Consider the following 11,673-nt stretch of genomic DNA (forward strand, 5'->3'; position numbering starts at 1 on the left):
TGTTCACTTTATCACCTGATCAAGAACACAAAGATGTCATATTTTTGTACGGCATGACGTGAATGAGAAGGACAAAAAATATACAATTCAAGTAAAAATATCTTAAATTTAATCTGACTATTTGATTGAGAAACAGAACCACATCTAATAAACAATGTATTAATATCTCACCCAAAAAAAGATAGTGTTGGGAATACTAAATTTTTAAATCAAAATTTTTAAACCAAATGATGTAGATTATTACTTAAGTATTGATTAACATGCTTATTTTCCATTGGTGACATATCATTTGATTTACAAATTTGATTTAAAATTTTAATCCCCTTAATATTATCTCTAAAAACAAAACAAAAAAAAAGCAAGAAAGGGATGGCCTCTTTAGATGTTAGCCAGCTCAATTGATTGTTTACCCAATTGCAATAACTTAACTGTCACGTAACTTCAATCCTTAAATAAATAAATAAAAAAGACACTAAAACTTGAACATCACTTGCCGCACCACCTTTGACTAGACACTAAGTTCCAATATAACTATGCATGCAAGTCATTTTTTTCATAAATTGATATACTATTACGTTTCACTTACTATAATTCAAGGGACAAGTTATGTCAAATTTTTATGTACTTACTACGTGGTCAAAGTCTTAGTCTGCGAGTTAAGGTGGTGTCTTGTGTAACCTATAGAATGAGATTTATGCCTACTTATAGGTTATACTAAATGCATAAATTATTAAGTATTTTGAGTTTTTTATAATACAATAATAAGAGAAATGTGAGTGATGTCTAGTTAAAAATTTAAGGACAACTAGCTAAAATAATTTATTTTTGACATTTTGTTGTTGAAATAATCAAAATCAAATACTAATGATCGATCATATATTTACGACATACAAGTTAAGACACAAAATGATATAACGATGACATGCTAAAATAGATTATTCAATAAAATGTCAAAAGTGAATCATCTCAGCCAAAAATCCAAGATTTAATTTGGAGGACTAATGTCTTAAGGGAATGAAATCCTAATTTTTTTTGGTAGTAATTCTTGCCAAATTTTACATGAAACGTTTCTTTATACCAGCCATATTAAATAAGGGAAAAAGTTAAACTTGAGATTATATAGACTATATATAAAAGATAAAAGTTGATCTTAACCAACCGAGCTATAAGTTATTTGAGAGTGATAAATTAAAATATATAAAACATGTAAATAAATAAGTATTCCACTTTATCTTATTAGGTTAAGAGATGTTTTGATCTCATAGGGCTGATAACAAATTATGTACTTGACGTTAGTTACCAAACAAACGAAATCTTCACGCCTAATACTACTCAGTACTAGTAACAACATTTATTTTATTCTTATATTCTAATTAAAAGTATACATCAAAACAAATTGGCATATCTAAGTTTTCAATAGTCCGGAGTACAAAGTAATTTAGCTTTATATTTCTTAGATTGGTAAGTAAATAAAAATGGCAATGCTAGGAAAAATGATCTATTTAAACAATATTTGGTAAACCATGTGACGTGGTTGCTGATAATTGAATTATTACTTAAGTGTTAATTAACATGTTTATTCCCTATTAATAACATATCATATGATTTGTAAATATGATCTAAAAAGTTAGTTTACTTAACATTACTCGAATAAAAATATTATTTTCTTAATTCAGTTATCACCTTCTATTTCTCGTATTAAGTAGATCGCTCTATTAAACAACTATGAGAAATGCTAAGGAGACACTTTTAAAGTGAAACTCTCTATCACTTCAAATTTTGACATAATATTTTATAATGTTTGGCACGGAAATTATTCAAAAAATGAGATGGCAGTTTTTCTATGAACAGAGAGTTTGGTTAGCATTCGACACGACTACATGCGAGCTGGCATCATGTGAGATGGTTACAATATCTCAATCGTCAAATGATTATCCAACTTGTGCCACGTTCTGATTAGACATATATGGATGTCCACATCTCCTTCAATCTCAAGATACGACAAGAAAATTAATTCAGGAATCAGCGAGGTAAGCAATTCACTTGGACAACACAAAATTACACAAAATCTTTATATGCCTAGTGGACTGATGACTTTGGATATATTAAACAGAAGGAAATGTAATGGAGATTAAATTTATAGATAAAATTTATAAAATTAAAGGATAGGAAAGTTGATGATTGATTTATTACTTAAGCATTGATAAACGTGTTCATTATTATTGATGACACATCATCTAGTTTGTAAATTTTGTTTCGAAAAAAATGTTAGTGCATGTAAACACGAAACTTCCTGCAACAAATAAAACAAGAACACTTGTATAATTGTGCTCATGTAATGAGTTTTAGTTGAAAGATCACTTAAATAAGCTTATTAAGATTTTTAATACAAACGATATTACAACTTTAATACACTAGAGATAGAGGAGAATTTAATCGTTGAATAATTGTTTTAAATTTTTCTAACATTAGTGTTTTTTTTTTTAAGTATTGTGTCGTCTATTTTCTTCTCAATAATCGTGTCTTGATTATTTTAGATTTTTTTTTATTTTTTATAGATATCTTATTCCTGATGAACCAAAAATATCGACAAGATCGAATCGTTAAAAAAGGTTATGGAGTGAACTCCACAATAAGAATTACAACATATTTTATGTTTTGCCTGTGGTTAGACGTAATGTTAGCTGTCCCGAACAATTAATCGAATATAGATATAGTGCAACGTGTGTACAGTCTGGTGAACTGAAGAAGTTGGAACTTATTGCATCGTCTTCATCAATACAAATATAACCCTATCAGCAACTATTTATTTCGGAAAAGAAAACCCTAGCGAGCTAATTGCAGCAACTTTATTTCCAGGTCCTTCAATGTCTTTTCACGCTGAAAAAGAATCGCTATAAATTTCTTGAGAAAAATAGTTGGCAGTCATCGGGAACAAAATGACTGGTCAATGACTCACGCCATTGAAACTTAGTTTATCAAGTTCACAAGACAAAATTAAGTAACGTGTGTAATTTGTTTAGGTTTGTTTTTAGCTACGTTTCCTGAAACTTTATTTTGATATCACTTTGTCTCTGTAACTCAAAAATTATAACTTTACTTCTTGAAACTTAAAAGTCGTTCCACTTTGACTTTTGGATTCTCTCTTCTCCCTGAAATTTATAGGTCGCCTCCTATAACATATGGGAGACTCAAGACCCAATAAGATTAGGCCATATGTGCAATAAATTTGATTATAAGTCTCCATTATGCATTAATATTCAACAGTTAGAGAATATTAAGTTTAAAAGAAATTGAAGAGATAAAAAAAAAAAAAAAAAAAAATGATTAGCCTGGTGCACCCAGATCAAATAAACATAAAAGATTAACAAAATCAAGGCAATATGGAGCGAATTTTGAGTTTTATATAGAAAACTTTCAAGTTTCAGGAGCAAAGTGAAGCGAACTTTGAATTATAGGGAGAAAAGTGACGCTTTTAGAGTTATAGGGAGAAATCAAATAAAATTCGAGTTTTAGGAGATGTAACTAAAATAACCTATATGTTTATTGGTTAGAGGTGAAGAGAAGGAATTAAAATAAAATCCCTCAGTGTTGATAAAAAAAAATTATTTAAAAAAAAAAATTAAAATCGAAAGAGAACTACTTGTCTATTTTGTCGAATTTACTGAAAGCAAAACCAAATGACAATTCTCGGTAATAAAAATCGAAAGAGAAGAGCGACAGGGGGATTGTAAATTTGTAATAGCGGAGATAATGCCATAAGTTTAAGATTTTTGGATTAAAATGATTAATTTGCCCCTAACATACTGCTATTAAAATGATTAACTTGTCCTTTATATATTTAACTGATTGATATTGAGAAATTTGTTTGCCATGGACATTTTGGGGTTTTGCCACTATTTTGTCTTTTTGTTGTGGCTAGTTTATATATAGATTTATCTATGTTACATTTTAACTTTTATGGGGCCAAATTTTCGCCACTTTTATAGAACAGATTCACTGTTGCATGCTATTTTAGTCTAAAAACATAATGTTTTGTAGATTTTTTATATTTTTTTTATTATTTTTTTTATATGACATTGCATTATTTGCAGGGCTGGTCCTAAGATTTTTGAGGCTTGAGGCGACACCAAATATGTGCCTTAACTTCATATAAGAAAAATTATTTGTTTTCAAACATAAGATTTTGATAAAATTATACTTACAAAAACACTTCAAACTCAAAAATTTAGAAATATATTTATACTCTTATGAAAAAAAATTCGTAAAAGTTGAAAAGTAAAAAAATACACACAACGTTTCGAAACCATGACGTCCTCGTTAATTTTAAACAGCATAAACAAACCTTTTATAGTTAAACTTTTTGATCATTTGACTAAATTTTATAAATATAGTGTTTCGAACCCGGGACCTCCTCATTAAATTTAAACAACAAAACCACTAGTTCTAGTTGAACTTCTTTATCATTAAATTAAATTTTATAAATTTATACTCTTATGAAAACATATGTAAAATATAATACCCTAATAATTTGGTGCTCCCAATTTTTAGGGGCCCTGGGCGGTCGTCCAACCCACACTAGACCTGGGCCAACCTTGATTATTTGCACCTCTATGGAACTATCTTGTTGTCTAGACTAATAATACAATGTTTCAAGCACGTGACATTATATCATTAGTTTGGAACGCTACGTATCATCTGGAGGGTGTATTGAAGTCTTTCACTTAATAGAAAAGTGCCAAGTTGGACTCCCACCTACACCTTAGTGCCATTAAGAGAACTCATTAATTTGAGAAATGGTAAGTATAACTGAACCACCATCACGTGGTTTTAACAATCTGCAAATGTTATTAAACACATTTTACTTTCATTTCAAGCAAAATCATTCTTACCACAACATGGACCATGTTCCTTGTGCATGAATATATGAATTATAAGCGATATTACTATATATTTTAAGCTAAACTAAAGAGTGGAAGGATAGTTTAAATCACAAATGTAATAGGTTAAAGAAAAAGCTCCTAAGCACCGAAATAATTCATGACGCACTTTTTGCATGAATATGATCATAATAATGTCTTATTTGCTACAAATAAATTAGATACGTAATGATTACATTATCAGCATTTTAAAACACATTGAAATAGGAGTCTCTTGATAATAATATTAAAATAAAAAGGATATAGTGGATTAGAAATGTTTGATTCCATTGCTTCCTACCAATCGCCATTCTCATCCCAAGGACGGAACCAATTAAATGAAACAATTACAACCACAACAATGGCAGTTGTGATTCTCTTAATAGCATTGGAATGGTCACAGAAACATTTTTGTAGCCACACATCTACTTTTGCAAAAGCGCCAAATTCTTCCCAGTAGGACAATGTGTCGTGCTTTTTTTATTTTTTTTTTATTTTTTTTAAGGAAAGATCATGGTGGACGTGTTTGAAATGTTTTTAAAATGACTAAAAACATACCAAAAGTTAACCATGTATGGTAGAAAAATTAGAAATGACTGCTTTTTGGAAGCACATGATGTATAGTTATTTCAAAAAGTATTTAAGTGCTTTTCTAATGAACACTCGTAATTTTATTATAGGTTTCATTGTGCTTTTTTTTTTTTTTTTTTTTTTTGAACAAACAATATTATCTACGAAGAGAAAATGGGTGAACTTAACCTTTGACAAAAATCAAACCTAAGACATTTCACTTACAAGTGAAGAGGAATACTACTAAATTGTAATATTAAATGGCAACGGAAGCGTTTTTGCAAAAAATACTTGTGAACACAAGCGATTTTTATAAATACAATTCCAAACCAGCGCCAAATACTTGGAAGGCTCTAGAATATTTTTACGCAAAGATCCCACCAATCCAGCGCCAAATACTTGTTGATAATCCAAGGGTCCGTCGAGCGTGAATAATGCAAAGTTCCCGACCGCTAATGCACGCCAGCTCCAAAACTAAGCGAGGCCGAAAATGCATCTACGGTCAGAAATCATTCACATGCAAAACACCCACGGTTAGCGGAGGTAGTAATGGTAGGTAGGCTTCTTATTGAGTCTGTAAATGAGAGGTATTTAATGACAATCTAGAAACAACAAATAAAAGTAATGTTGGATTCTTCTTTCCATGTGCAGAAAACAACATCCACAGCTTAAGCTTACTGCAAACTGCAGCGTCAACCACCTCCAATAAAGGCATTAATAAAAAACAATTCCTCAGAGTCACAAACCAGTTTTTTTCTATGGCACATTAGAAACAAACGAATTTTCAGGAGCTCACAGTAGTGCATCTTCTGCTGCTGCACCTTGGCTGTTCCAGGCTGCACACTCGCTGGCAAACCTTAACCCGCAAGGATTAATTGGTCCCGGTTATCATAACGTTTTCTCGAGGACAATGCACCAGTTCGATTTGTCGAAAAATCGATCAACGATTACAGCGTCTTTCATCCCAGCTACTAATCTGCAAAATAGAGCAAAAATTAAATGAGCCGGTGAGGTTAAGCATCAATTGTAAATGTATTGTCAGAACATTAAGTTAAGCATCAATTGGGCAGTGACCACCAAAATTAAAATACCCTTTAACAAAGTTCTTTTTAAAAAAACGAGACAGAAGTCCAACTAGATACATAGGAGCTGCATCAACAAAGCAACTGGGCAGTGATCTTAACTCAAGCAATTACCACCAGAGGACGGTGCTACCTGACTTAGGAGATAATCTTCAGTGTGCCAGAAACACGGTCCGGTAAACCAGTGTCATAATACAAGCGGTTGGAAATTTTTTTAAGCATCCAACCACCTGTATTGTGGCACTATATGTATAGGGCCATGTTCTCGGCACACTGCAAAAACTCTCCTAACTTAGAGGCTGACCTACCGTAATGATTGGGATCCTTCTCCCACTGAAAAGGCTTGGGCCAAATCCAATAGGCCCACGAGGCTTCTTCTCGTACTCACTTCTAGAGTTGGCCTCTGTACTTCTAACGTGAATGGTTAGCTCACACAACTTACTTATAATAATATAACACTAGAATATATGACTTTGTGCCAAGAACCCTAATTCAAGAAACGGTAACTCATCATTCAGGCACAAAGTCAACAAAATTTGGTGACATGTTAGCCACACATAGATCATAACCTTGTAAGTATCTATATATTACCCCACTCATCTGCATTGTATGTTATATGTCTTCAATATAACAAATACTTTATGAGTGAATTACTTTGACCATTTATTGATTCACAGATGTAAACCATTGTGCTGGGGTGCCTCAACTATTTAAACAGCTCCTACGATTCCACTCATTAAAGTATTGCTCTTATGATTCAGCTTCATAACAAATCCATATAAACAGATGCATAAAATTCTGTCCTAATAGGCACTAGACATATAAAAGATTAGTTTTGCCCCCTGTGAGTTCGGTTTCTTTGTTTCAAGTAATGTTAATTCAGTTTCAGCAAGCCAACAACACAGCACAACCATAGCAATGAGACATAACAAAAATATAAGTATAATTTTATTAATTTGTTGATAAACAATATACATACAGTATGGAAAAAGAAACAAAATGACAAGTTACCTTTCAAGCTCGCCTTCATTGAAAACATGGTAATATCTGTTGTACACAACAGCACCCTTTTTATCATCTTTCTTTGCAAGGCCATTTGCAAGAGCGCAAGCAGAAGCACCACTTACTTCAGCACGGTGATATGGCAAGTGCCAGGGGACAAAATATTCTTGTTGATCATTTGCATCTTTCACATCACAAGAAGTCCCCGAATAACTCTCACTTTGAGAGGTTTTTTCTTGCAAACTCTGTGTAGCACTCTGGTCGGACTCTTTCTTACGCTCTCCCAAACTACTCTCCTCTGTTTCTGGGATGCTTTGCAATGTGCGAGATGAAGGGCTACGAACATGAGGACTACCAGGTCCTATCCACTCTTCTCCATACTTTTCGGTAAGTGGAGTCCATTTTGCAACTAATGATTTATCTTCTTGTTCTACAGCCCAAACTGTTATTAGAACTAAGCCACCCTTTCTCACAACTCGGATCAATTCTTCGATTGCTTTCTTCCTCCTACCCTCCGTACTTAGATGATGTAATACAGCTATGGATATAGCTGCATCACCAAAACCAGTTCTATATGGAAGGTCTACGGCATCTGCAACCAACACTTCATGCCCTCTATCTGCACAAATTTTGATAAGAGGAGCACTTATATCACATCCAATGAAAAAACAATCAGGATTAAATCCCAAGTACTTCCCATTCCCACATCCTGCATCAAGAACAAGCGATCCTGAAGGTAAGGAAGATAGAAAATTGGCTACTTTTGGCCACTTAGCAAACCGGGTTGAACTGAAATGAGGTGCTATAGCATCATAAACATGATGGACATACTTCTTTTCTATTTCAGGAGTGAACTGCACATTTAAGGATGCCTGTCTACGGCTGTCACTAGCTGATTCAGATTGTAGGATCTGAGATTCTTCACCAGAATCCAGAGAACAAAAACCAGACGCACCTTTAACCTTGACTTCTCTCATAGTACTGAAGATTCCTGAATAAGAAACACTACCAATGATCACAGTGGGAAGACGGAAGGCCTCTCTAGACAGATAATAGCATCTACTTGCTTTTAGAACGTTACAAAACATCACCCAGAAGAATGCATCTAATCAGAAAATAACCTGAAAAAAGGTCAAAAGGTTAAGGTTACAATTTTGAAAACATACAATTTGAATTATAAATGCGTGTGTAGTATCCTATGACATAAGCAAAACTAAACAGTGAAACAAGGAAATAAATTGGGGAAAGCAGCAAAATCGTTTGTAGGAGGAACAGACCAGCACATTTTAGTTTATCTCAAGCAAGTGAACCAAACTAGGAAGGAGAAATGCACCAAACGATCAGCGGCTTGAATTTCCCTTTAGTCAAGTTAATGACAAACTTGAAGAGGCTATTTTCAATAATCCTCTGCAGAACGCTTCAAAGACCTTTCACCTTCCATATAACAAGACCTAATAAAAGCCGACCAGGTAAGGAACTCCTACCCTGTTCTCAAGAGAAAATAACTATCACCCATTTGTCCAGAAATTACACCGAACAAGCCTGCCGCAGCTTCCCGCCATCGCTAAATGCATAAAAATCATAATCCTGTATACATTTTGTTCAACTGAGATTCAAACTTCCCCACCCTTTATTTTCTTCTTACTATGATTCATTTATTGATTGAAGAGCGAACTGCGCGATGGTACGATTTTTCTAATCTCCCAATATGCTTCTTGTTTGAAACCAAATTCAGTGCTTAATGCATCATCCGGATTTAGGGTTTCACAAATTCTGGAGATTTAACAGAGTTGCACACACCACAATATCCAGAGGCCAAGAACAAAATCATATTACTGCAATTCAGCTAAACACAACTTCAATACATAGATATTATACCTAAATCAATACATATACATACATATATATATATATGTATATATGAGTAGAGAAAGAGAGGTGAGGCTGACCTGATGCAGCAGACATGGATACGGTGAAGTCCAAAAGCTTGCTTTGTTATGGTGAGGAGCTGAAGAAGTGGCGTGAACCAATCCGAATGGTATGAAATTTGCTTCCTCTTTGCTTGTCTTGTGAGGTGTGGCTGATTCAATTAGGGTTTCTCGCAGAGAAAGACACGAGGGAGGTGGTGGGCGGGCACCGTGAGAGAGTAGTTACGAAGAGAACAAGCGTAGGGCGTACACAGTGAACTCCTCCATACTGACCGTTGATTTCCGGGTATTTATTAGATGTACGATACACCAGCCACTTGGTATATCGTACCGATATAATCATGACACATGATTCTGAACTTAAACCTATTACCCCGTTTAAACACCTAGTCCACATTTTTCATTTTCTTTTCCACTAGCCACTCCACACGTGCGTAAAACATTTTTTTATAACGAAAGTTACGCACCCCTAAAAATGTGTCGCTTTAATTGTGTACATAATTGCCCATCCAAAGTTTTTGATTTTGAATGACTAACACTCATTTTTCCAACTAATTTATGAGAGGCCAACACCCATATTTCAATCTATCTTTTTAATAGACACCTTCAACGTGTGAGAGGTATTTTTTTAATCACAGGCTCATAATGCCTCTAAAGATGTTTTTCATTGTAATTATCAAGAAAAACTTCTTCATATCGTGCACGTTCTAAATATTTGTCAAGTTTTTTGTTCTCACTTTGTGTAAAGTAATGTTTTATTTTACATATGTTCTTCCACTCCCCCTTGCGAGAGACTTTGTTTAATTACGAGTGCTACGCATCCTTAAAAATGTCTTGCGGTGGCCATCTCCAACCGAATGAGGGCCAAAGGGCTCTCTTTAGCCCTATAGTCCTCCAAGAAATTATATTTTAATGAACAGTGCCAGATCATATTTCATATCATCTTCAACCGAGAGGGCCAAAGGGCCAAAGGGCCATAGGCCAAACATAGCCCTGTGACAAAAGCCATCTCCAACCGAGGGGGCCAAAGGGCTATAGGCCAAACATAATTTATTATTTCAATTTAGAGACTACAATAACTTAAATTTAAAAACTACAACTTAAATATTAAAGACTACAACAACTTAAATTTAAAGACTATAATCATCATCATCATCTGCCATTGTAAAAGTATAGTCGGATGTAAACAACTCCCGTTGGGCCATAATTTCCCTCATTTTCCTATCAAAATATGCCTTACTCATTGGAGTGTAATCCGAAGTGTTCCTTTGCATGTTCCTATCATCCATCTCTTATTGTATTTGTTTTGCTTGTTCTTCATGTCTACGATTCCTTTCTTCAGCGGCAAATGCATTTTGCTCCACCATTAATCGCAATGAGACCGCTATTTCCTGTTGAAAGGCATAATCATCCTTTGCCTTACCCTTTTCCTTCAATTTTCGGGCCTTGTTTTGTCCCGTAGCCCTAGTTATGGAACCTTCACCTGGAGATGGATTTTTTACCCTTATTTCTTGAATGGTAGAAGATCCATCTTTATCCCCATCTGCATTTGAGGATGCATTTCCGAACACTGACGTAGGACCAACTCTTTATTGAGGTGGATCTTCAAATAACACTCATCCTTTACAAATTTCCCAACAACCGTGATGACTAAAGGGTTTGGAGTTGTCCTCCATATGCAATTCCTCCACTTGGCATACTTAGAAAATATAATTACAAAAATTAAAGGAAATTAATTTATGAAATTAAATGTAATATAATTCAATATTTAAAATAACTTGTGAAAACACTTACTTTGTCGTAGTAATTGGCTGCGCTTTCATGTCTGCTTCCGACCTTTAATGACACAACATGGTATCTTATCAGCAATATAAATATAATCATGTGCTCAATAATCTATACTAGCACGCAAGTTGGAGTCACCTAATGTGACATGTATGACTGCACCTATGGCTCATTGATCTATGCAAGCACACGAGTCGGAGTCGCCTAATGCAACTTGTATGATAGGCTAGGTGTAATAATATACGCTCTAGTGCTGCGATCACATGAAGGCTAGTGCTATACGCGGTCACCTATGAGTCAGACTCGCTTAATGTGATTTGTATGATAGGCTAGCACCTACTTGGATCCAAAGCGAGCGTGTGGTACGGGAGGTGAACAATCACGTGA

General features: G+C 34.2%; 1 protein-coding gene across 5 annotated transcripts; it reads right to left on the reverse strand.

The window, feature by feature from the left end:
* Positions 1 to 6,105: 6,105 nt before the first annotated feature.
* LOC103934470 (tRNA (carboxymethyluridine(34)-5-O)-methyltransferase) lies at positions 6,106 to 9,767 on the reverse strand. 5 transcript variants are annotated; one of them, XM_048581285.1, is made up of 4 exons: positions 9,523 to 9,767; positions 8,857 to 9,408; positions 7,583 to 8,694; positions 6,106 to 6,465 (listed from the first exon to the last, which is right to left on the reverse strand). In XM_048581285.1, exons 3-4 carry the CDS (start codon positions 8,659 to 8,661, stop codon positions 6,378 to 6,380), a joined length of 1,167 nt encoding a protein of 388 aa, XP_048437242.1. In that variant the 5' UTR covers positions 8,662 to 8,694; positions 8,857 to 9,408; positions 9,523 to 9,767; the 3' UTR covers positions 6,106 to 6,377. The 5 variants fall into 5 exon arrangements, with proteins under 5 accessions (XP_048437242.1, XP_048437240.1, XP_048437241.1 ...); XM_048581283.1 differs by having other exon boundaries at positions 8,851 to 9,408; XM_048581284.1 differs by having other exon boundaries at positions 8,851 to 9,419.
* Between the last annotated feature and the right edge of the window lie 1,906 nt (positions 9,768 to 11,673).

This window comes from the organism of the source record quoted next, unplaced genomic scaffold (assembly GCF_019419815.1).
Source record: "Pyrus x bretschneideri cultivar Hongxiangsu unplaced genomic scaffold, Pyrus_bretschneideri_v1 Contig17, whole genome shotgun sequence".
In the NCBI taxonomy this organism is placed as follows: Eukaryota; Viridiplantae; Streptophyta; class Magnoliopsida; order Rosales; family Rosaceae; genus Pyrus; species Pyrus x bretschneideri.